Source organism: Puma concolor, chromosome A1 (genome assembly GCF_028749965.1).
Source record: "Puma concolor isolate L17-30 chromosome A1, mPumCon1.1.hap2, whole genome shotgun sequence".
NCBI classification, from domain to species: domain Eukaryota; kingdom Metazoa; phylum Chordata; class Mammalia; order Carnivora; family Felidae; genus Puma; species Puma concolor.
In genome coordinates this window covers 241,648,848-241,674,810 of record NC_141667.1, presented here as the reverse complement: position 1 = coordinate 241,674,810, position 25,963 = coordinate 241,648,848, and the positions used below count along the sequence as shown (strand labels likewise).

The 25,963-nt window shown below is 43.0% G+C and overlaps 1 protein-coding gene across 1 annotated transcript in view; it reads left to right on the top strand.

The window, feature by feature from the left end:
* The window catches only part of MPHOSPH8 (M-phase phosphoprotein 8), a 57,289-nt gene that overhangs the window by 26,444 nt on the left and 4,882 nt on the right, over positions 1–25,963 (top strand). The window contains exons 5-12 of the mRNA XM_025924157.2: positions 1,479–1,736; positions 10,282–10,407; positions 10,733–10,821; positions 14,507–14,647; positions 15,556–15,642; positions 19,947–20,101; positions 22,583–22,737; positions 25,780–25,907. Of these exons, the coding sequence (XP_025779942.1) occupies positions 1,479–1,736; positions 10,282–10,407; positions 10,733–10,821; positions 14,507–14,647; positions 15,556–15,642; positions 19,947–20,101; positions 22,583–22,737; positions 25,780–25,907 (1,139 nt within the window). The remainder of the gene's footprint in view (positions 1–1,478; positions 1,737–10,281; positions 10,408–10,732; positions 10,822–14,506; positions 14,648–15,555; positions 15,643–19,946; positions 20,102–22,582; positions 22,738–25,779; positions 25,908–25,963) is intronic.

Sequence of the window (25,963 nt, the reverse complement as noted above, 5' to 3'; positions counted from 1 at the left end):
TGATTCTAAAAGATAGGTAATTTCTTGTCCTCCCCCCCCCCCCCCCCGCCCACCCAAGTCTGTATATGGCTGAGGTAATATTCAAATTAGATTTTGGTTACAGCTTGGGTTGGGACTTAGCAGTAAGTTAGAGTATTATAGGAAGCTGGGAAGGACCACTTGTTTTGATGGATTTTGCATAAAGTAGTTATAACTTAGGAGTATCTATTCAAAGTACCATATTTTAAGCATGTATCATTCTTCAGAGTCGAGATTAGGGATTCAAAATATAGTACAGTTGGAACTAATTTTTTTCTTCCTCACATACACTTGGAATATGTAGTCTTAAACTGCTGTTCACTCCTTTTATAATGGTATTCACTAGGAGGCCAATTTTCAGCATCCCTGCTGATAAAATCTGTCTTGTACCCTGAGTTTATAATGGAATTCTTCCTAGTTTTTTTCTATTCTGCCCTTTATGGGGGTTATTATGTCATATCTGTTGTTTTGCCACTCTTCTTTCCACTTTGTTTTTTTAATTTTTTTATGTTTATTTATTGTTGAGAGAGAGAGAGAGAGAGAGACAGAGTGCAAGCAGGGGAGGGGCAGACAGAGAGGCAGACACAGAATCCAAAGCAGGCTCCAGGCTCTGAGCTGTCAGCATAGAGCCCGATGTGGGGCTTGAAACGATGAACCGTGAGATTATGACCTGAGCCGAAGCCGGGGGCTTAGCTGACTGAGCCACACAGGCACCCCATCTTCTTTCCACTTTTTTTTTTTTTTTTTTAATTTTTTTTTCAACGTTTATTTATTTTTGGGACAGAGAGAGACAGAGCATGAACGGGGGAGGGGCAGAGAGAGAGGGAGACACAGAATCGGAAACAGGCTCCAGGCTCTGAGCCATCAGCCCAGAGCCCGACGCGGGGCCCGAACTCACGGACCGCGAGATCGTGACCTGGCTGAAGTCGGACGCTTAACCGACTGCGCCACCCAGGCGCCCCTCTTCTTTCCACTTTTATGTTTAGTTAAAAGCTAAGTAGATTTTTACAGACATCAGGTACAATTTTACCAGGTGCATGGTCAGTGTGCTGGCACCCTTCAGTTTCCCCCACTCTCCACCAAGAGCCATTTTTGTGCAAGGTTAACTTTGGGATACAGTTGTAGGCAGTTGTTTTAGCAGAAGGACAGTGGTGTCCTGAGACTAGGATTATTGTGAGGCTCACTATCTTCAGTAGGCCTTTGTCAAAACAGGCAGTAGTTCCGAACACCTAGTTTAACAGCCATTCACTTTAGACACCTTTCTAAATATTGAGCAGGCAGTAGAAAGGCCAGTTGAAACAAGTTCACAGCTTTGATAGTAAATCTGATCATGCTTTATAACCAAGACAGATACTAGTAAAAATTTCAAATTCTTACTATTTCTTTAATACCTAGATTTTCTTTTGATTACAACAGAAATTTGTGAGTCATATTTATTCTCAATTTTATTTTTTCACTAGCATTTAAGGAAATCAGAAATGCATTTGATTTATTTAAATTAACTCCAGAAGAAAAAAATGATTTTCCTGAGACTAATCGGAAAAGAGAAGAAATACCACTAGATTATAAAATCACAGAAGATCACAAAACCAAGGAAAACAAGCAGTTACTTAAAGAAAGGAGAAATACAAGAGACGAAACTGATACTTGGGCTTATATAGCTGCAGAAGGTGATCAAGAGGTTCTGGATAGTATGAGCCAAGCAGATGAGAATTCTGGTAAGTATGTTTGTAATTATTTTGCAGTATTTTTTCAGGATAATGTACCATATTTCACTTTTCTAACTCCTCTCTCCCAGTATAATTCTGATCAGGAAGTAATGAAGTAGATTTTATTGACCCTTCCAAAGAAACACATTTTTATCTTGAAGACTTAAGTCATTCTGTGACTTCTAAATTGATTAAACAGGTATTTTCTGAGTTCCTATACTTTGCTTTTAGCACATTTAGAAATTATAAAGATTTTTGGTTTTCTACATTACCTACTCTTGCCAAGCAGTCTGAGTGTATATCTCATTAGATTTCTTTCAGAAAATTATCAAATACAGACTTATTTGTATTCTACCCTTTTAACTTTGCAATAACACTTGCTAAAATAAAATTATATTATAAATGCTATCCTGGGGATGTTGGAATTGGCTGCCAAGGAGGGAGAATCATGGATAGAATTCAGAGTACAGTAGCTGTGGGGAAGAGCGTGTGTATACACACACACACACACACACGTATATAAAACTAGGACACAATAAACAAAAGAGATTAACCTGGTAAAACTCTATTATTTGTAAATCTTGAGAAACAATTGAAGAGAATTAAAAAAAAAAAAATTGTTTTTTAATGTTTCTTTGTTTTTGAGAGAGAGAAAGAATGCAAGTGGGGGAGGGGCATAGAGAGAGAATCGAATCAGGTTCCAGCTCCAAGCTGTTAGCACAGACCCCAACAAAAGGCTCGAACTCACGAACCAGGAGATCATTACCTGAGCTGAAGTCAGCTGCTTAACCGACTGAGCCACCCAGGCACCCCAAAGAGAATTTTTTAAGTATTTCAGCGGGCACCTGGGTGGCTCAGTCATATGAGCCACCAACTCTTGATTTCAGTCTCAGGTCATGATCCCAGGGTCATGGGATTGAGCATTACGTCAGGCTCCACGATTAGCATGGATCTTGCTTAAGATTCTCTCTCTTCTTCTGCCCTTTGCATGTTCTTGCTCTTTCTCTCAAATAAAAATAAAAATAAAATATTTCCAGATGTATGGCAGGCTAGATAGTCTGGGTGACTTTCATACTGCAATACAGCTGGATTCTGAATACTATGTAAAACATACTTTCTGATACATTGCTGAGCTTACAGGAAATTGGGACACCTTCTAGGAGGAGTAGACAAAGGGGACGAAAGAGGTTGCCCACAGGGCACATGCCAAATAGTGGCTTTGCTGTTGGGATATTAAACAATAAAGAACAGATAGTAGGTGTTGGTTTGCAAACTCCAGACTTCCCTGGGTGAAATCTGAATCCAGCCTGTCTGGGGAGTACAGGAAGTAACCAAAGAAAGAGGCCGGCCACCCCAGATTGATAGATGGCAGATTTAATAAGCAAGGGACTTTACATATGAGACTTGCCTTCATTTGCCACAAGTCGAGTAGATCAGTCTGTACGTGTGCACACACACAACACACACACATGCACCCCTCCCTGTGAATCTTAAAAGTTTATATAGAGGCCTTAACTGGATTCAGTCACATACTTAGTCCAGATAGTCTCAACAACACCTTAAACTCTCAAGGCTATGTCCTTGAAATAGCTCCTAGTATGAAAATGGTGGGTGGAACCTTCTGAAGAAAAGCCTCTCATTGCTTGTGTCAACCCAAAGTCATATCCTCTCAATGACCTCCTTCCAACAGTAGGGAACATCAGTAAAGCCATAGGTTGGTTCACTGAAAAGACTAATAGAATAGACAAGCTTCTACCAATGTTGACTAAAGAATGAAAATTGTGGGGCGCCTGGGTGGCGCAGTCGGTTAAGCGTCCGACTTCAGCCAGGTCACGATCTCGCGGTCCGTGAGTTCGAGCCCCGCGTCGGGCTCTGGGCTGATGGCTCAGAGCCTGGAGCCTGTTTCCGATTCTGTGTCTCCCTCTCTCTCTGCCCCTCCCCCGTTCATGCTCTGTCTCTCTCCCAAAAATAAATAAACGTTGAAAAAAAAATTAAAAAAAAAAAAAAAAAAAAAGAATGAAAATTGAAAAGAGAATGCATAAACAAACAATATTTCCAGTGAGAAAAGAGACATGATTGTAGATTGTGTACAGATTAAAAAGATAATTCTGTGAGCAGTTTTTTACCAATAGATTTGAAAATAGAGTGAAATGGGAAAATTCCTGGGAGAATATAGTTTAACAAAACTGACCCAAAAAGAAATACAAAAATTGAGTAGTTTTACAGCTATTAAAGAATGTGAGGGGCATGTGGGTGGCTCAGTCGGTTAGGCATCTGACTTCAGCTTAGGCCATGATCTTGTGGTTTGTGAGTTCATGCCCCATGTGGGGCTCTGTGCTGACAGCTTCAGAGCTGGGACCCTGCTTTGAAGTCTGTCTGTCTGTCTGAATGTCTCTCTCTCTCTCTCTCTCTCTCTCTCTCTCTCTCTCTCTCTCTCTCTCTCTGCCCCACCCTTGCTTGTGTTCTGTCTCTGTCTCTCAAAAATGAATAAATGTTAAAAAAAAAAAAAAAAAAAAAGAATGTGAAATAGTAATTTAAAATAGCCTTAAAAATTTAACACTACAGGGCGCCTGGGTGGCTCAGTTGGTTGAGCGTCCGACTTTGGCTCAGGTCCTGGTCTCATGGTTCATGGATTCAAGCCCAGCATCAGGCTCTGTGCTGACAGCTTGCTTGGAGCCTGGAGCAGGCTTTGGATTGTGTCTCCTGCCCCTCCCCCGCTTGCTCTCTGTCTCTCAAAAGTAAATAAATGTAAAAAAAAAAATTTTTTTTTTTTTAAATTTAACACCAGGCACAGATAGTTTCAATACAAGAGCTTACCAAAATTATAAAAAAAGTCTTCCTAAAATAAAGAATGCTAACTTGTTCCTTGGGCCCATTATACTTTCAGAACCATAATGAGAAAGAAACTTTGTAAGAAAGGAAAGTGACAGGTCAAGCTTACTCATGAACTCAGATGTAAGTATCCCAAACAAAACGTTAGGCAATTGAATCTAGCTGTATGTAAGAACATAACCTATTATAATATAACATAACCTAATAGTTAGCAGTCCTTAGGAATTCAGTGAGTAAAGGAGAAATTGATTCAGAAACATCCTCAATTTCTAAAAAACAAAACCTAACAAATTAATAAAAGGGAGCTTTCTCGGGGAACGGTCAAGATAGTGGAGCAGCATGGAAGTTTTTTGCATCTCTCGTCCCTGAAATGCAGCCAGATCAACACTAAACCCTCTTTCACGCCTAGAAAATTGATCTGAGGATTAACACAACAATCTGCACAACTTGAACCACAGAACTCAGCAGGTACACAGTGCAGAGAGGTGAACTGGGGTAGAGAGAAGCCGCAGAGGGGTAGGGATCTGTTTTTGCTTGCAGAGAGAGGACAGAGAAAGTAGGGAGAGTACGGGAAAAGCACTCCCCTTGAAAGAAGCTGGAGAGGGGCGCCTGGGTGGCGCAGTCGGTTAAGCGTCCGACTTCAGCCAGGTCACGATCTCACGGTCCGTGAGTTCAAGCCCCGCGTCAGGCTCTGGGCTGATGGCTCAGAGCCTGGAGCCTGTTTCCGATTCTGTGTCTTCCTCTCTCTCTGCCCCTCCCCCGTTCATGCTCTGTCTCTCTCTGTCCCAAAAATAAATAAACGTTGAAAGAAGCTGGAGAGAAAAAGAGAGTAGAAATACCCATAAGGGAATTCCCAAGAAAGGAAGAAAAGAGAAAGGAAGAGAGTTTGGATAGCATTAAGACTCTATGAACAGGGGAGTATAGAGTCTGAAACTCCACAGCTCAATACCTGGCAGAGTTCTGGTGGGAAGGGTGCATCCTCAGAAGCAGAGAGCAAGGTCCTCAGGGTCCTTAGGCCACAGAGGGAGAGACAGTGGTTCCCCTGCCAAGAGGACATTTGGTAGAGGCTGTGTGGCCTCCCCCCAACAGGCAAAGGTCTCAGCAAACCCTGGAGAACAGCCACGTTTGCTGGTGTTGGAACAAGGATGTTAAGAGGGGGGTGAAGCCTGGTGCCAGATGTGTGTTGTTATAGACCCTAATCCCTGAAACCCTGGTGCTACGCGATCATGTGAACTTTTTCTGGGGCAGGCTGGCACCTGGCCACAGTCTCCAGGCCTCTGCAACAGTGTGGTTGCATGAACATTCCTGGGGCTGGGCTGGCATTTATAATATAATAATGTATTACAAACCTGTAATCATCAAAACAGTATGGTACTGGCACAAAAGCACTCAGATCGATGGAACAGAATGGAGAACCCAGAAATGGACCCACAAACATATGGCCAACTAATCTTTGACAAAGTAGGAAAGAATATCCAGTGGAATAAAGACAGTCTCTTCACCAATTGGTGTCAGGAAAACTGGACAGCGACATGCAGAAAAATGAACCTGGACCACTTTCTTACACCATACACAAAAATAAGCTCAAAATGGATGAAAGACCTAAACGTTAAGACAGGAATCCATCAAAATCCTCTAGGATTTTCAGCCACAGCAAGTTCTTTTTCAACACGTCTCCAGAGGCAAGGGAAACAAAAGCAAAAATGAACGATTGGGACCTCATCAAGATAAAAAGTTTCTGCACGGTGAAGATAACAATCAGTAAAACTAAAAGGCAACTGATGGAATGGAGAAGATATTTGCAAATGACATATCAGATGAAGGGTTAGTATCCAGAATCTATAAAGGACGTGTCAAAGTCAACATCCAAAAAACAATCCAGTCAAGAAATGAACCAAAGACATGAATGAACACTTTTCCAAAGAAGACATCCAGATGGCTAACAGACACATGAAAAAAATGCTCAACATCACTCATCATCAGGGAAATAAAATCAAAACCACAATGAGATACCACCTCAGCCCTCTCAGAATGGCTAACATTAACAACTCCGGCAACAAAAGATGTTGGCAAGGATGCGGAGAAAGAGGATCTCTTTTGCACTGCTGGTGGGAATGCAAACTGGTGCAGCCACTATGGAAAACAGTATGAAGCTTCCTTAAAAAGTTAAAACTACCCTACGACTCAGCAGTTGCACTACTAGGTGTATATCCAAGGGATACAGGTGTGCTGTTTCATAGGGGCACATGCACCCCAGTGTTTATAGCAGCACTATCGACAGTAGCCAAAGTATGGACAGAGCCTAAACGTCCATCGACAGATGAACGGATAAAGATGTGACATATATATGTGGGGAGGGGGTGTATACATGTTTATACGTGTGTGTATACATGTATACATGTGTGTGTATGTATATATATGTATATATACACACATATATACATACGATGGAGTATTACTCAGCAATCAAAAAGAATGAAATCTTGCCATCTGCAACTATGTGGCTAGAACTAGAGGGTATTATGCTAAGTGAAATAGTCAGAATAAGACAAATATCATATGACTTCACTCATATGAGGACTTTTAAGATACAAACCAGATGAACATAAGGGAAGGGAAGCAAAAATAATATAAAAACAAGGAGGAGGACAAAACATAAAAGGCTCTTAAATACAGAGAACAACCAAGTGTTGCTGGAGGGGCTATGAGGGGGATGGGCTAAATGGGTAAGGCATTAAAGAAGACACTTGTTGGGATGAGCACTGGGTATTACATGTAGGGGATGAATCACTGGTATCTTTCTGAAATAATTATTATACTATATGCTAACTAACTTGGATGTAAATTAAAAATTAAAAGGGAGCTTTCTCAAGAACGTTAAACTTTTGGCAAACATCTGTCACTGCTTTTATTCCACATTATTCTAAGGTCTACCCAGTACAGTAAGAGAGTGAAAAACAAAAGATACAAGCCTTTGGGAAGGAGGCCTCCCCTCTCCCTTCCCCCAAAAAGCTGTTCATTATCAGATGTTATCATATATGTAGAAAACTCAAAAGAATCCACAAATTTTTAGAAATGTTAAATGTTTTTTTTTTTAATTTTTTTTTTTCAACGTTTTTTTTTTATTTATTTTTGGGACAGAGAGAGACAGAGCATGAACGGGGGAGGGGCAGAGAGAGAGGGAGACACAGAATCAGAAACAGGCTCCAGGCTCCGAGCCATCAGCCCAGAGCCTGACACGGGGCTCGAACTCACGGACCGCGAGATCGTGACCTGGCTGAAGTCGGACGCTTAACCGACTGCGCCACCCAGGCGCCCCGAAATGTTAAATGTTTAACAGGTGATTGGATATAAGGCCAATATATAAAAATTACCTACAGTTCTGCATATATTTCTTTCTTTAAATTTTTTTTTTTACATTCATTCTTTTTTGAGAGACATAGTGAGACAGAGCGTGAGCAGGGGAGGGGCAGAGAGAGGAGAGACAGAATCCAAAGCAGGCTCCCAGCTCAAGCTGTCAGCACAGAGCCCAACGCCAGGCTCGAACCCATGAACGGTGAGATCATGACCCGAGCTAAAGTCAGACACTCAACTGACTGAGCCACGCAGGCGCCCCGATGGCAAAACCATTTTTAAAAGAATGAAAGAGAATGACATTCAAATTATGGATCCTTAACATCACTGTTGGAGGAGGGCGGTGGGGGGGGGGGGCGGGTACCAGCTGGGAGTGTTTAGGTCCTGGCATGGTTCTGTGCTCAAGGTAGAGCTGTGTTCACTGATGTTCACCTCCTAACACATTCTTTAGCGTTATTAAAAATAAAATTTTAAATTAAAACTAATAAAGTTTATTAAAAATAAAGAGAAAAAGTTAAAATTACCAGATGCTGAATCAAGATCCAGTACTTGGTAGGAATGAACATAGGATTTTGAACCAGTTTGCTACGTGAGAGACCAAAATCTGAGCTGAAGCATAACCTTTTCTTGTTACTTTGTAAGAGTCCTGTAAATTAGGCCATATTCTCTCAGCTGATATAAACCCTCATGTGTCCTGCTTCCCGGATCTTTTTCGTGGTACCATGGTGCTGTGCTAGAGTGAGGAGGTCCAGCTGTGGGCTCAGATATGTCACAGTACGAATATGGCTCTTGGCTTACTGATGTGTGTCTGAGCAGATCCAGAACCTCTTCACCTTACCTGTAACATGTATCCCCTTACAGGTTATTGTGCATGGATTAAATGTGCTAATTCTTACTGAACGGTAGCTGCTTTTACTATTACTACTGCTATTCAGAAAGTGAGGTAAGGCAACTTGATGTGACTTACTCAGAGCCATGCAGCTGACATGTGGAGCTGGGATGTAGAAAATCCAGGATGTGCAGCTCCTGAGGTTGTGCTGTTGCTACAGTGGAATGCTCTTGGAGGTGCAAAGAGAAGTGTTGGCTTGAATCAAGAGCTTTGGAAGAATTTCCTTCATTTACTTGCATGTCTTTTACAAACTTCATCTCGATGGCAAGATTAACTGCCTAACATTTGTAAAATTTGAGGAATTGGTTTTAGGTGAAAATACTTTAACTCTGGGGGCGCCTGGGTGGCGCAGTCGGTTAAGCGTCCGACTACAGCCAGGTCACGATCTCACGGTCCGTGAGTTCGAGCCCCGCGTCGGGCTCTGGGCTGATGGCTCAGAGCCTGGAGCCTGTTTCCGATTCTGTGTCTCCCTCTCTCTCTGCCCCTCCCCCGTTCATGCTCTGTCTCTCTCTGTCCCAAAAATAAATAAACATTGAAAAAACAAATTTAAAAAAAAAAAAAAAGAAAAGAAAATACTTTAACTCTGACCATAAAATATTTATGCTTTTTACTTTCTAAAATAGCACGGTTGTTTTTTGGAGCCCTGAATGGCTCAGTTGGTTAAGCATTTGACTTCAGCTCAGGTCATGATCTCGTAGTTCATGAGTTCGAGCCCAGCGTTGGGCTCTGTGCTGATAGCTCGGAGACTGGAACATGGTGCCTGCTTCCGATTCTGTGTCTCCCTCTCTCTCTACCTCTCCCCCGCCCACACTGTCTCTCTCAAAAATAAATATTAAAAATTCTTTTAATAAAAAACTTTAAAAAATAGCACAGTTGTTTTGAATTACTCCCTAATGAGTTATGTTCAAATCTTATTTGTTGCATGGCAGATAGTGGATCAACACGTCCTTTTCTAATGTTAACGAGCCCCTGGGTCAAACAGATGAGGGAGGAAACCAGCACTTGCTTTATGGGTAGGAGGGAGCACAGAGGGCTTTCAGGAGGAGAGTTTGGAGCTGAGTCTGAAGGATCAGTGGCTTTTATTTACATACATGTTTGGTTTACACATTTAGAATGGCTTTACCTACATAAATGATTGGAGGAAATATATATCCAAGAAGAATGGCCAAAGATAGAAATGTTACGAGATTTGGGGTTCCTGGATGGCTCAGTTGGTTAAGAATCTGACTTCGGCTCAGGTCATGATCTCACACGTGGCTCGTGAGTTCGAGTCCTGCATCAGGCTCCATGCTGACAGCGCAGAGCCTGGAGCCTCCTTCAGATTCTGTGTCTCCCTCTCTCTGCCCCTCCCCTGCTCACACTCTGTCTCTGTCTCCAAAATAAAACGTTAAAAAATTTTTCAAAAGACACTACAAACTTACGAAAATGGCATTGTTACAGGGGAAAAAAGTGTATTAATAAGCCTCTTCTGTGTTCCAGATGGCAGACAACAGATTTTGAGTTTGGGCATGGACTTGAAGTTGGAGTGGATGAAATTAGAAGATTTTCAAAAGCATCTTGATGGGGAAGATGAGAGTTTTACTACAGCAGATGCAATTCCGAGTAGTGAGTAGTGTGGGAATTTTGGAGATTCTTTTCATGAATCTAGATGTGTGAAGTCTAGGGGCGCCTGGGTGGCGCAGTCGGTTAAGCGTCCGACTTCAGCCAGGTCACGATCTCGCGCTCCGTGAGTTCGAGCCCCGCGTCGGGCTCTGGGCTGATGGCTCAGAGCCTGGAGCCTGTTTCCGATTCTGTGTCTCCCTCTCTCTCTGCCCCTCCCCCGTTCATGCTCTGTCTCTCTCTGTCCCAAAAATAAATAAACGTTGAAAAAAATAAATAAATAAATGTTTAGATGTGTGAAGTCTAATTTATCTTAATTCTTTCATTGCAGATTTATTGAGGGATGCTGTGAAAAATGGGGATTACATTGCTGTGAAGGTTGCACTTAATTCAAATGAAGACTATAACCTGGACCAAGAGGTAATACATCTTAGTAAAATCTCATGAAATAAAGATGGAAAGTAGCGCTTTTCACATAATTCAGTTTTACTTTTCATATTTTAAAAATTATAAAAGTAAGGGGGTGCCCGGGTGGCTCAGTCGGTTAAGCACCAACTTCGGCTCAGGTTGTGATCTCGCGGTTCATAAATTCAGGCCCCCGCTTTGAGCTGTGCTGACAGCTCAGAGCTTGGAGCCTGCTTCAGATTCTGTGTGTGTCTCTCTCTTTGCCCCTCCCCTGCTTGCTTGCGCTCTCTCTCTCTCTCTCTCTCTCTCTCTCAAAAACATTTAAAAAAATTTTTTTTTAATTATAAAAGTAGGGGTGCCTGGGTGACTCAGTCAGTTGAGCATCTGACTCTTGTTCAGCTCCAGGTCATGAGATCGAGCCCTGAGTCGGGCTCTGCACTGGGCATAGAGCTTGCTTAAGATTCTCTCTCCCTATATCATCCGTGCTCACTCTGTCTCTGTCTCTCTGTCTCTGTCTCTGTCTCTCTCTGTCTCTCTCTCTCAAAAATTAGAAAGATGCTCTCTTCCCCCTCCCCACCCCATATCCCTCTCCCTGGCTCGTGCTCTCTCTCTCTCTAAAATAAAATGTTATAAAAGTAATGTTCACTTTATAAACTGAAAGCACAGTAGAAATGTATAATGTAGAAAATTATAGACCTTGTAATTCCAACCCCTACAGTGACCATTTGGTTCAGCTGTGACCTGTCTGGTTTTGTTTGTGGTTCTGTCTGTGGTTGAACCTCTGCTGCTTGAGGGCATAAAATGACTCCTTGTGTCTGAGTCTTTTAAGCTTGGAGAATTTTTATTTTTATTTTTTTTATTATTATTATTGTTTAATGTTTATTCATTTGAGAGAGAGACAGAGCGTGAGCAGGGGAGGGGCAGAGAGAGGGAGACACAGAATCCAAGGCAGGCTCCAGGCTCTGAGCTGTCAGCACAGAGCCTGACATGGGGCTCAAACTCAAAAACTGTGAGGTCATGACCTGAGCTGAAGTCAGACGCTAACCGACTGAGCCACCCAGGCGCCCCAGAGGATTTTTATTTTTAGATAGTCACATCTGTCAGTCCTTTCCTTTATGGCTTCTGGGTGTCTTGTCTTAGTTACAAGAGATTTTTATATTTTCTTCTTTAGTTTTCATGCTCTCGTGGTGGATTTTTAGGTTTAATCTTCAGAGATTATGGTTCAAAAAAATTATTGGGATTTTGATTAAAATTGCATGAAATCTGGGGCACCTGGGTGGTGCAGTCAGTTAGGCATCCAACTCTTGATCTCAGTTCAGGTCATGATGTGGTTTGTGAGGTTGAGCCCCGCATTGGGCTCTGCTCTGATGATGCCGAGCCTGCTTGGGATTCTGTCTCTCCTTCTCTGTGCCCCTCCCTTGCTTGTGTGTGTGCGTTCTCTCTCAAAATGAATAATTAAACATTAAAAGCATTTTTTTAATTGTATGAACTCTATAGATAAACTTGGCTGAGAATTGACATTTTTTACATTTGAGTCCTCCAAATAAGAACGTGATAACTCTACATTCATTCAGCTCTTCATTTATTCCTAAAGCGGTTTTATGAGTTTTTTCCTTCATACGATTCTTGCACATTTAGTTTAGATGCTTTCCTACATATTTGATAATTTTTAAATTATCTTAGTGTGATCATTAGGATCTTTTTTCTCCCATATTTTGTCTTCTAACACGTTATTACAGGTGTTCGGTGAGGCTATTGATCTGTGTGTGTGTGTGGTCTCTGGTCACTTTGAAATTCTCTTACTTTAATAACTTTTAAATTATTCTCTGGGTAGAGAATATGATCATCTGCTGAAAAGTAACTGTTTTGTTTCCTTCGTGCACAGTAATATTTCTTTTTCTGGTCTTGTAAACTTGGTGACATTTTGCAGAAGAGTTCTGATGGAGGCGATCCTGTTCTGCTCTCGTCTGAGGGTGGCTTTCCCCTGAGGCTGTGTGAAGATCCTTTTTCTGTTGTGCTGTTGTTGGTTTCTAGTGGACAGTAGACTTCCTTTTGTCTATCTGTTGAAGTTCTTATCAGGGATGGATGTTGGGTTTTATCTGGTGCTTTTTTCCCTACTTTCTTATGTAGCTTGGTCTTCATTAATAAAAAGCCTAGCAGCTACAGGGAACTTTACTAAGTTAGAAAAAAGGTTTTTTCCCTCTAATATGTTTTGTGGTAATAAGGTAATTTGCAGATGAGAGGAAGTGCACTACCTTATTTCAGTTAATTTTTCTTACATTTGTGTTCAGATTGCTCATGCAGGTGAATTCTGCTAAACTTTCAGATTGTAGCCAAATTAACTCACCTTGTTAGAACTTGGTTTTATCAAATGGCATTTAATAAATGGCTTGAGGGGGCGCCTGGGTGGCGCAGTCGGTTAAGCGTCCGACTTCAACCAGGTCACGATCTCACGGTCCGTGAGTTCGAGCCCCGCGTCGGGCTCTGGGCTGATGGCTCAGAGCCTGGAGCCTGTTTCCGATTCTGTGTCTCCCTCTCTCTCTGCCCCTCGCCCGTTCATGCTCTGTCTCTCTCTGTCCCAAAAATAAATAAAACGTTGAAAAAATAAAATAAATAAATGGCTTGATTTTCCCATGTGTTTGTTTCAAATGATTGGAAATGTTTTGGCTTTTTATTTTTTGTCAACTTTATGTAATTTTATCTCTTTTTAAAGTATTTTAGGGGTGCCTTGGTGGCTCAGTCAGTTAAGCATCCAACTTCGGCTCAGGTTGTGATCTCGCGTTTGTGGGTTCGAGGCCCGTGTCAGTCTCTGTGCCGACAGCTCAGAGCCTGGAGCCTGCTTCGGATTCTGTGTCTCCCTCTCTCTCTTCCCCTCCCCAACTTGTGCTCTGTCTCCCCTCTCTGTCTCTCTCTCTCTGTCAAAAATAAATAACATTAAAATTTTTTATAAAGTATTTTAATTTGTCTAGATTGTCATAGCCTCTTAGAAACCAATCATATCAGTGTCCTGTTTCCTGCTTCTGAATTTTCTTCTTCATCCCCTGAGCAATCAAACTGTCATTTCCCAACAGTTAGCTTTTGTAGAGGCCATTTGTCTAATCCAGACAGCATTCGGTTACCCTTGGACTTAGGTCACTTCTAGTGGTCATTTCTAGCCTCAGATCTTTGGCCAGCTAAGCAACTATCACGAATGTGAGTTTCACCTGTTTTACCTAGAACACAAGGAGGCTTTCGGACCTGAAATGTGCGATAAATAAATAAGTACCTTTGCCATTTTTATAGCATCAAGATGCACTATTCATCAGTATGTCGTGCAGAATGTTGACGGGCCTTTAGAACATCAATACCTGGAAGTTGTAAAATTTTTATGACATGTAAAGAAATTGTGAAGGTTATTAGTTTCTGATTATAATAAGGATATTTTAGTGAGGGGCACCTGCCTGGCTCAGTCAGAAGACGGTGCGGTGCAACTCTTGATCTCAGTGTTGTGAGTTCAAGCCCCACATTGGGTGTAGAAATTAATTATTAAAAATAAATAAACTTAAATAAAAATAAGGATATTTTAGTGAAAGACTTAGGTAGATGCTTAAATCAGTATACTTCAGCGATTTCACGTTGAAACATCCTGGGTGAAGAGACTTAGTTCTGGAATTTTTCTGATAGACATTGACATGTCTTTTCCTCAACAAAACCAATGAAGGATTCAAGCGGGATGACCCTGGTGATGCTCGCCGCAGCCGGAGGGCAAGACGACCTGCTGAGGCTCCTCATCAGGAAAGGGGCTAAGGTGAATGGCAGACAGAAGAATGGGACCACCGCCCTCATTCACGCAGCCGAGAAGGTTGGGAACTCAAGAACCCTCAGTTTCTTAGTCTAGGAATTCCTGCCTGTGGACTAGGACGGTCTGTTTCTGTCCTGTCCTGAAATGTAACTCTCATATAGTCACAAAGCTTTAGAGTCTCATATTTCAGTTCATCTCAGACTTGTCATGAATAGATTTTTGTTAATTAGTAGCTGTACTTTGTAATTGAATTTTCAAAATGTGATTCATGTAGTGGGAAGTGATTTATATTGAAAAAGGACCCTGGGGGCTCCTGGCTGGCTCAGTTGGTAGAGCATGCGAGTCTTGATCTCGGGGTCATGAGTTCAAGCCCCATGTTGGGCACAGAGTTTACTTTAAAAAAAGAAAAAGTAAAAGGACCTCTGGTTAAGGTACTAATACTGGTTTCAATGTTAGATCTTTTAAAAATCTTTTCCGGTTGAGGGGCACCTGGGTGGCTGAGTCAGTTAAGTGTCCCACGTCCGGCTCTGTGCTGACAGCTCGGAGCCTGGAGCCTGCTTCAGATTCTGTGTCTCCCTCTCTCTCTGCCCCTCCCCCACTCACGGTGTCTGTCTCAGAGATAAACAAACATTTAAAAAAATGAAAAATCTTTTCCAGTTGAAATTAAATGTTCCTTTTGGTTAAGAATTTAATGAAAATATTGCCACATACTATCTTTTTAAAAGATGAATACACAGAGATTCATAGGTTGAAACCAGTGGTTCCACTTGAGATCGAAGTTGCTGGCAAAGGGCGTGTGGCTGTGTGGAGCCTGAGCAGGAGGGCACAGTGAAGAACCGTGTTCACCAACCTGCTTGGGATAGAATCTGAGTATTTTTCCTGATGGCTAAAAATTTCAAATCATCAAAAAATATCTTCTAAAGAATTTTGGGAATTAAATTTGCTTTTTTTTTTTTTTTTTTTAATAGAACTTCCTAACTACAGTGGCTATTCTTTTGGAAGCAGGAGCTTTTGTAAATGTCCAGCAGAGTAACGGTGAGACTGCTCTAATGAAGGTAAATACTTCACACGGGTCACCTACTCCCTCGCTCTTCACAGATGCCTCTGCCAGGCAGTCTGCTGGGGGCCGAGAATAGGATGGGGAACAGGACACAGATGTGTAAGAGAAACCGTTTAGCAAAGAAGCAGTTAAAAGCTGGTGTGAACAATAATGTAATAGGAATAAGCACAGAGAGCTCTGGAATTACATGAAAGTTGGTACCAGGCCTAGCAGTGTGGATTCAGGGCCGGACAGGGCAGGGCTTCTGGCTGGCTCAGTCAGTAGAGCATATGACTCTTGATCTCAGGGGTCATCAGTTTGAGCCCCGCGTTGGGTTTAGATTACTTTAAAAAAAAGAGGTAAGGAGCACCTGAGTGGCTCAGTCGGTTAAGCATCTGACTTCAGGTCAGGTCATGAACTCATGGTTTGTGAGTTTGAGCCCCGTGTTGGGCTCTGTGCTGACAGCTCGGAGCCCGGAGCCTGCCTCAGATTCTGTGTCTCCCTCTCTCCCTGTTCCTCCCAGTTCCTGTTCTGTCCCTCTCTCCCTCTCTCTCTCTCTCTCTCTCTCTCTCTCTCTCTCTCTCAAAAATAAAGATTAGGGGTACCTGGGTGGCTCAGTCGGTTGAGCCTCCAACTTCGGCTCAGGTCATGATCTCACAGTTAATGAGTTCAAGCCCCGCATTGGGCTCTGCGCTGACAGCTCAGAGCCTGGAGCCTGCTTCAGATTCTGTGTCTCCCTCTTTCCGTCTCTCAAAGATGAATAAACGTTTAAAAAAAAATTTTTTTAAATAAATACATAAATAAAGACTTAAAAAAAATTTTTTTTTCTTTTTAAAAGAGGTGAGACACGGTGGATGTGTGGGTGGCTGAGCTGCATCCCACAGAATGATACATAAGCTGACAGGGATGAGCTGTGTGAGCGGAAACTGGAGTAAGATGTATACTGACACCTGGGAGTGGGAAAGAGCACGGTGTGCTTACATTATGGTTTTACGTGAGTGGAATCAGATTTCTTCGAGTGTGTTTGCAGTTGTGGTTTGATGATTGTTTTGAATGGAAGGTTGCTAAAGCTTCCTACATATCTCCCCCTTTAATTGCCCCTCTCTGTTTACAACAGTTTTGTATTTGCCTCTCCTGGGGCCTAGCCCAGTCTAGAATGTTCCTGTTCTAAATTCCTGGCCTAAGATGCTGTTAGGACATAACAGGTCCTGACATCACACCGCGTGTTAGTTCCCTGCACGGAGGGAGGCTCTGTCTTACTGCCCCCTTCCTAGATACAGGTTGGTGCAAGCTCTTAATCCGAGTAGGTGTTTCTTGGCCGTACTGAGTTTCAGCTGCATTTCCTGAGTCAGTGAGAGCACAGGTACAGGCTCAAGTTACCACTGGGCCTGGGCCTCAGTGTGGTCTTGAATCTTTGTACTCTCAAGGCCAGCATCACCTGTCCCCTCGGCCGAACTCACTCCTTGTGCTGCTGTTTCACTTCTGGTTCGCGGAAATGCTTATTTTGTTCAGGAGCCCTACTTTCGAATTTTAATTTTCCTTTATGTGTTCCTGTTGCCATATGTTTAGAGCAGAGGTGGCACCCCAAAGCATGAATTAAAACTTTGTCTTACCGCGAAATCACCGGATACATGCTGCACAGCAGATACTCGAGTAGTCAGGCGTGTGGAGGTGCGCACAGGGCAGTGAGCGCAGACACAGGAATTAGGATGACCTAATCCTGAGAGCGTTCAGGAGCCACTAAGCTGGAGAAACATAATCAGAAGAAAGGTGACTGTTTTTAATGTCCCCCTAGGTCAGTAGGGGGAAGGAAGTGGATAAAAGACCAGGAGTTAGCAGACATATAGGGGACATTTTTTAAATTAAGTGAAATAATAGTCTGTACCCAGGTAGTGATAGTGGAGATAGAAGTGGGTAGACCAGTGTTTTAAAGAGGTAGAATTCATGGGACTTGGTAATTGACGGCTATGCTTGTAATCCTGTTTGCTAATTTAGGGAACACAGACAGTATACAATGGGAGTGGGGTTGCATTTGAGCTGAAAATGCTCAGATGTTTCACATTGTGATCTTTCGCTCAGGAGAAGGGTGTGGGCTCTATATTCAGATTCGGGTTCATCTGTGTAGACAACATGATTACAGCCCTAGGCTGAGAGTTGGGTCACCACTGAGATTTGGAAGGGAAAGAACGGTCAGAGAAGGCAGCCATATAGGAAAGACCAGAGGAAGAGGAAGATCGGGAGGGAGAGGTATCCTGAGTGAGCTGGCCCGAAGCATCTGTGGGGCAGAGATGCCAAAGAACAATGGGCTGAGAAATTGGGAGAAAGGGAGAAATTGCCCTTGGGGGTTAGCACTGCAGAGGGTGTTGGCGCCCTCATCTGGGCAGAGTTTGTATTGGGTTTGAGGGATGTGGGATTGCAGGGGCTGGGAAGGTGGATGCTGGATGTAGCTGGCACTTAGGAGTTGGTCTGAAAAGGAGGAAGGCAGTGCCCAGAGGGGAAGAGGTCGAGGGATGGTTTCTTGTTTCTTCCCAGAGAGGAGCTTAAGCATACGTAATAAACTGTTGTCTAAATTAGACTGCCTATAAATGTATTTAATTTTGTTTTTTATTTTTTTGGTTTGCTTTGGTTTTTGTTTGTGTTGGGTTTTGGGGGGCACCTATTGTTTAAGCTTTACTTAGATTTAGTATATTAAATTGGTTTTATTGAATGTGAGAATTAGAAGAAATAAACCTGGGGAAAGATTTTCAGAAATGTTTAAAACAAAATAAAAAACCTTTCATCTCAGAAATAATGTATAAACTTGATCATTACCAGAATGTGAGGGTGTGGAGAAACCACATTCTCACCCCCTAATGTTGGGCATATAACTGGTCCCAGCAGGGGCCTCTCACCCTTCCTGCTACTGACATTGTGGGCCAGATCGCTTGTAGGATGTGTCACAGCATCCCTGACCTCTGCACCAGGTGACATAGTACCCACCCTCAGGTGTAACAACCAGAAATGTCTCCATCAATTGCCTGAATTCCCCTGGGGGCAAAACCACCCCAGTGAGAACCACAGGGTTACATGCTTTTGAAGGGCATTTGTCAGATCTGTCACTAGATGCATGCCCTTTGACCTAGCGATTACACGGCTTAGACACCTGCTCTGTAGAAATGCTGTCCCGCATGCTCAGTAGCACACGAGATGGCATTGTTCTTGTGGGAAAGCTTACCGGCTTGGCCCTGTTCCATGTACAATATATATTACATATATTTTAATATTGAAACATATTGTCAAATTGGTTTCCGTACCACACCCAGTGCTCATCCCAACAGGTGCCCTCCTCAGTGCCCGTCAGCCACGTTCCCTTCCCCCATCTGCATCAACCCTCAGTTTATTCTCAGTTCTTAAGAGTCTCTTATGGTTTGCCTCCTTCCCTCTCTGTAACTTTTTTTTTTCCCCTTCCCCTTCCACATAAGAGTGAAAACATATGGTATCTTTCTCTGTATGACTTACTTCACTTAGCATAACACTCTCCAGTTCCATCCACGTTGCTACAAAAGGCCGTATTTCATTCTTTCTCATTGCCAAGTAGGATTCCATTGTATATCTGTGTACAATATATTATTTTAATTTCAGCCTCAGTGTCGTGAGGCAGAAGTACCGTTATCCCCTCTTGACAAGTGGAAACAGTGAGACTCAGAATTAAGGGATTTACTTGAAGTCACAAAGCCGGCAAGTAACAGAGACAGGAGAGAGCCTGGATGTAGGTCTTTTTACTCTAGAAATGGTCTTTGAACTGCATCCAGCTCCATCTTAGATTTGCTGGATTCAGATTTGTATCTGTGCTTAATTAGTCTCCTTTAAAGCAGCTCCTAGGAAAATCGTGAAATTACTTTGTGATGCTAAGAGAGCTCCCTTAGAGATTCCCAAGAGGATCTCACTTGTCTGGGTGCTAAGGTATCGGCTGCTAGGGCACAGGACTTGGTCTGAAGAGTGGAGCACGCCAGAGCTTAGAAAGGCCTGGTGTTTGTTCTGTCTTGGGACAGAAGTACCTTTCTCAGACTTGCCCGTTTCCCCAGGAGTCAGGGAGGACATTGAATGTAGCACAGATTTCGGTACTGTTCGCGGACTAAGAGGAGCATATGCCACCTGTCGTTGATGTCACAGTTTGTAACCGTGGGTGAGACCTGATAACCGTGTTCTCCCCCCCTCTCTGACCTTCTGTCCTCTTCTCGAAGAACACCTGGGCTCACGTGTGGAGAAGGGGACAAACACTGCTGGGTAGTTCTCTTATTTTGCAGTTAAGTGATTACTACTCCTTTTTTCCTGTCATAGGCCTGTAAAAGAGGAAATTCTGATATCGTACGACTTGTAATTGAATGTGGAGCTGACTGCAATATTTTGTCAAAGCACCAAAATAGTGCCCTGCATTTTGCGAAGCAGTGTAACAACGTGTTGGTGTACGACTTGCTGAAGAATCATTTAGAGACGTAAGTGTGCGTGAATGTGCCATGGTTCAGTCACAGAGTCGTCTTGGACACGTCATCATTAGAGGTGTGGAACGGGAAAAGATTGTCGCGTGGAAGTCCTGCCAGGTTTCTGTTCTCAAAAGCTCATACGTTTAGTAAGTGCCATATGAGTTGTTTTTCCGCAAGTCCTTGAAGTCCTCAGACTTTTAAACTTAGCACAGTCTTGCCTAGGAGTAACTCCTTAAAACCTTAATTATGCTTGCAATTTGGCTTACGGACATTTTCTCAAAACTGCATAAGCTGTAGTTGTTGCTTTTTTAATAGACATAATTTTTAGAGCAGTTTTAAGTCACGGTGAAGTTGAGCCGAAAGCCCAGAGGTTCCTAAATACCCTCTGTTTCCACACATGCACAACTTCCCCGCCAACTTCTGTCGCCAGAGTGGTGTCTCCACGAACCCAGCGAACCTGCATGGACTATTCTCGTCCAAACCCCCTGGTTTACCTGAGGGTTCACCTTGGTGTTGTGCAGCTTGGGGTTTTAACACATTGTAATGACATGTACCCACCATTGGTGTCATTCAGAGTGCCACTGCCCTGAACATCCTCTGTCCTGCTTATCCGTTCCTACCCCCTGACCCCTGGCAACCACTCGTCTTTTTACTTTCTCTCTAGTTTTGCTTTTTCCAGAATGTCATGCAGTTGTAATCCTGATGCTTGCCTTCTTCAGATGGCTTCTTTCTCATAGTAGTAGGCATCGAAGATCCTTCCATGCCTTTTTTTTAATGTTCGCTCGTTTGTTTGAACTCCAGTATAGTTGACATACAGGGTCACACTGGCTTCAGGTGGACGGTGTAGTGACCCGGCAAACCCGGTGCCCCTCCGTGACGAGTGTACGCTTTTTCCCGGTCACCTGTTTCAGCCTTCCCCCTACCAGCCTCCCCTCTGGCCACCACACTTCGTTCTCTGTAGTTAAGAAGGTGTTTTTTGGTTTGTGTCTTCATTTTTCCTTGGTTTTGTTTCTTCAGTTCCACATGAGTGAAATCGTATGGTATTTGTCTTTTTCTCTGACTTCACTTAGCGTACTGCTCTCTTGCTCCACCCATGTGGATGCAAGTAACAAGACATCGTTCTTTTTTATGACTGAGTAACATTACATTGTATATGTATTCCACATCTTTATTCATCAGTCGATGGACCAAGAGTTGGGCCGCTTCCAAAATCTGACTGTTGTAAATAACGCTATAAAAACATAGCCACCTCCGTCCTCCGTGTCTGATGGCTTGATGGCACATTTCTTGTTTTACTGAATAGTATCGCATTGTCTGGATATACCCCAGTTTATCCTTTCAAGATCATTCTTTTTCAAGCGAATTATTAGTATTATTTTTCTTTGTTAGAGAGAGGACAAGTGGGGAAGAGAGAGAGAATCTTAAGCAGGCTCCATGCTCAGCACGGAGTCCAACCCTGGGCTTGATTTCACAAGACTGGTATCGTGACCCGAGCCAGAATCGAGAGTTAGATGCTCATGCAGCTGAGCCACCTAGGCACCTCTTTTTAAGTGAATTCTAAATCATTTTATTCTAATTAAAAGTTCATGCAAGTCATTCGGTAGCTTTTTCACTTAATTATTTTGGCAACACATAACAGAAACTTCACAAACAGTCACAAACAGTAGGTAACACAAGTAAGGTGTTTATTGTTCATGTAACAGGAAGTCCGGGGGTAGGCAGCCTTCGGCAGGAATGGCCACTCTTCCCCTCTCTTCCTCCACCGCCAGCCACGCTCAGGGTGTGACTCGGATCTTCGTGCCTGCACGATAGTTACTCCAATTCCAGTATCAATATCCTAAGCAGCAAGTAAGGTAAATTTCAGACGAGAGAAAGGGCATGTGCGTGGTGAGTCGGCCGACATCGGCGGCCTTTGCCGGAAGCCTTCCCCAGCTGGTAATTTTTGTGTGTCTGTGATCCAGCACACCGGACTTCTCCTCCTAAAACCAGAATGTCCTGGGCAAACCAAATGAGTCGTTTAAAAATATTTTCTGAATTAGCACTTCTCAGTTCATTCGACTGCTTTCTAAACTAAGTACTATAACAAGGCGTGTGTGTGTGTGTGTGTGTGTGTGTGTGTGTGTGTGTGTGTGTGTGGCAGTTTCTGAATTTATTAATAGAATTCTCATTTTCATAGACAAATAAGTCCTGAGTGCTGTCCATGTACCAGGAACTATTCAGAAGACTGGGAAGATGGAGACAGCAGTGAGGGAGAAAGATTTGCTCTCTTACAGCCTGAATTTCCATGTGACAGCACAGACAGTAAGACACATACATAGTGTGTCAGATGCCGAGTGCTAAAGAAAAGTGCAGAGAGGGAACAATGAGTAGGAAGTTAACGTTTTTTTTTTTTAAGTTGATTTGGGAAGGCCTCACCGGTATTGAACAGTTTGATGATAATGTGACTCATGGTTATTTTCTACGTCAATATTAACAAGTCTTCTTTTTTGTTAGACTTTCAAGAGTAGCAGAAGAAACAATAAGGGACTACTTTGAGGCACGTCTTGCTCTGTTAGAACCAATCTTCCCAATAGCATGTCACCGTCTCTGTGAGGGGCCAGATTTTTCAACGGATTTCAATTATAAACCCCCACAGAACATACCAGAAGGTAAGCCTATGTTTTCTCTCAGTTTGAAAAGGGACACTGTAACTAATTTTTAAACAGTGTAGACCTCTTTCTGTGAACATAACTTGAACAGAGTCCCAGTGTGTGTAATAATTCTGCCAAATGGTTAACAGCAGGGCTACTCTGGCAGAGAGAAACCCAGTTGGTACCCACCATCCTAGGTGACCTGGAGGGACCCACAGAGCACTGTGTTAGCACTTGTTTAAAAAGTACGGAAGTTGGGGCAGCTCTTTCTGCCCACAGGTCCTGTCCCCGTACTTTAATAAAACCATTTCTCTCTCTCTCTCTCTCTCTCTCACACACACACACACACACACACACACACACACACACACAGTATGGAAGTTGGGTCTTAATAATTGTACTTGTTTGGTTTTTTCTTTTTTTAATGTTTATTTATTTTGAGAGAGAGTGCGTGCGTGCACAAGCAGGGGAGGGGCAGAGAGAGAGAGCGAGAGAATCCCAAGCAGGCCCCTGTCTGGCAGTGCAGAGCCCAGTGTGGGGCTTGAACCCATGAACTGTGAGATCATAACCTGAGCCGAAATCAAGTCAGCACTTAACCAACTGAACCACCCACGCACCCCTAGTTATACGTTTTTTTTTTTTTTAATTGAGTTTTATTAAAATTTAGTTAGCTTCAGGATTCTAAGTCCAGAGTGAATGTTTCTCCTGAATAAGCCAGTGTCTTGGCTCATCGTAAAGTTGAGTACCGAGAGATGGAAACTTCAGTTCTGCTACCTAGGCTCTGCTTAACAGCTGCTTTGCAGGCAAGACCATGACCATGGCATGGCCTTCTATGGGACACTGGGACACCACATGTTTAAATGGAGATAACACTGTCTCTGCCTGAAAGTAGAAAGCTGGGCTTTTCCTTTTCTGTTAAAAAAATAAAAACATCCATTTAAAAAATATGTATTCAGGGGCACCTGCGTGGCTCAATCAGTTAAGCGTCCAACTCTGGTTTTGGCTTAGGTCATTATCTCGTGGTTTCATGACTTAGAGCATTACGCCGGGCTCTGTGCTGACAGCACGGAGCCTGCTTAGGATTCTCTCTCACTCTCTCTCTGCCCCTCCCCCACTCATGCTAGGTCTCTCTCAAGATAAATAACTTAAAAATTTTTTTAAATTAATAAAATAAATCGTATGGATTCCTTAATGGAAATTTAATTTAAAATATAGCCATGAAAATTTCATACCATGAAAAGACATCTATTCATAACACCTGTGTTTAGTGACCTGGACACTGAAGAATCATTTGTGGTTTCCACTGTCCAGACGGTTAGTTCGCATTGCTGGGTGGCGAGCACCAGGTTGGGGGTTGGGGTGCAGGGATGGGTGAGTTGAGCCCGGCGTCTCCCAGCATGCGTAACTCATGGGCCCCAGAGCACCAGGACTGCCTTAGGGTTACTGAGGGCTCTTTTCTGCACATGCACAACATCTGCAGCCAACAGAAATTTTCTGTTTCCAAAATCTCAAAGATGCCTCGTCGTCCTCAGACCGAAGATCCTGATAGGTTTTCCTGCCCCTCGCTAGCCCGTGAGAGATGCAAGACTCTCAGGCCCCGCCCAGACCTGACCCTCAGTCCACACCCTGGTGAAGTCTCCATTTAGGAGCACACTCAGCCCTGAGAAACACTGACCTTGGGCTCTTGAGGAGACTGTAATTGTTCAACACCTAGTTCAGCTGGAGAAAATGTTTATATCGATACCACAAAACAACTGCTGGCAAACTGATTAGAGTCCCCTGTGTCATTTTCTTCTGTGAAATTCAAGTATTTGTCAGAGGAGAGCAAATAAACACACCTCCCTTAGATCTCCTTTTGGTCAGAATAAACAGCACCTGAATGAAAGATTTTCGGATAGGATTTTCCCTATTGACCACGTGTCCCCATTCGGGCCATTTTGAAGAGTCACCACCCTCCTTTTCGGTGCAGTCAGTAATAAATACTCAACTCTTTGATAGTGGAGCTGATGGGAAAAAGACTGTAGGCCTTCTCTTCTTTTGAACCTCAGCACTCAGGTGAGTGGGGGGTTGCATTTTAAAGCTAGAGAGCAAAACCAGGATGTCAGACCTTAAACAGCTTGAAAGGAAAGGTAAGAGGGCCAGGGGCTCTGTGTGTCCTTCTTTCCCTGGGATCAGGACAGATGGTTCCTTGGGGTCTCTTTTATGAAGTATAGAATTGTTCTGGACCATTGTTTTTTTTGTCCTGAAAGTGGCTTACCAGAAGGGTCATGAGTTCATACGCCTATTTTCTGTTATACTGGAAACTATGGCTTATGTTCAAAGAAATGAGTCATGCGGTACAGTTCGGATATTCAATGAAAGCTTCAAACCTCATGTTCCTCCCCCCGCCTAGAATAAGTTTGGGTATTAACCGAAAAATCTGGAAAGAGCCAAATACCATGTGGAAGAAAATGGACAATCATTCAAACCCACACCCAGAAACAGCCACCACAGAAGTTTGCTTCCATGGACATTTGCATTCCATGGACATGAATATGTATTCAGCTGCAAATTATAAATACCGCTACTTTTTTAGACCAAAAACTGTTATGTAGAAAAGCGTATTTTTAAAATTTTGATTCATGAGTTCTCAGTAGGCATTAGATAGAAAATAAAAGGGATCTGTGGTTTGAAAAGTGCTGGGAGGGACACCTGGGTGGCTCAGTTAAGCATCTGACTCTTGCTTTCGGTTCAGGTCGTGAGCTCATGGTTCAGGAGTTTGAGCCCCAGGTTGGGCACAGAGCCTTTGGAATTCTCTCTCCCCCTCTGTCTCTGCTCCTCCCCTGCTCACTCTGTCTCTCTCTCAAAATAAATAAACTTTTAAAAAATTTTTTCTAATGCCAAGTTTTGAAATTGGAGGACTGATGATTTGGTGTGAATGGGCACCGGGTGGGGTGCTGCTCCACCCAGGCGCATTCTGGGGACCGCTTCCAACTTGTACGGGGTGCATCTCCCTCTGAGCTGAAAGGTGGCCATGTTAGGAGTGGTATTAAAATCTGTGTTTACATCTCCCTTATTCAGGCTCTGGCATCCTGCTGTTTATTTTCCATGCAAACTTTTTGGGTAAAGAAGTAATTGCTCGGCTCTGTGGACCGTGTAGTGTGCAAGCTGTAGTGTTAAATGATAAATTTCAGCTTCCGGTTTTTCTGGTAAGATTTTCTGTAGTTCGTTACTGAAAAGCACATTCTTCTGATCCAGAAGCACA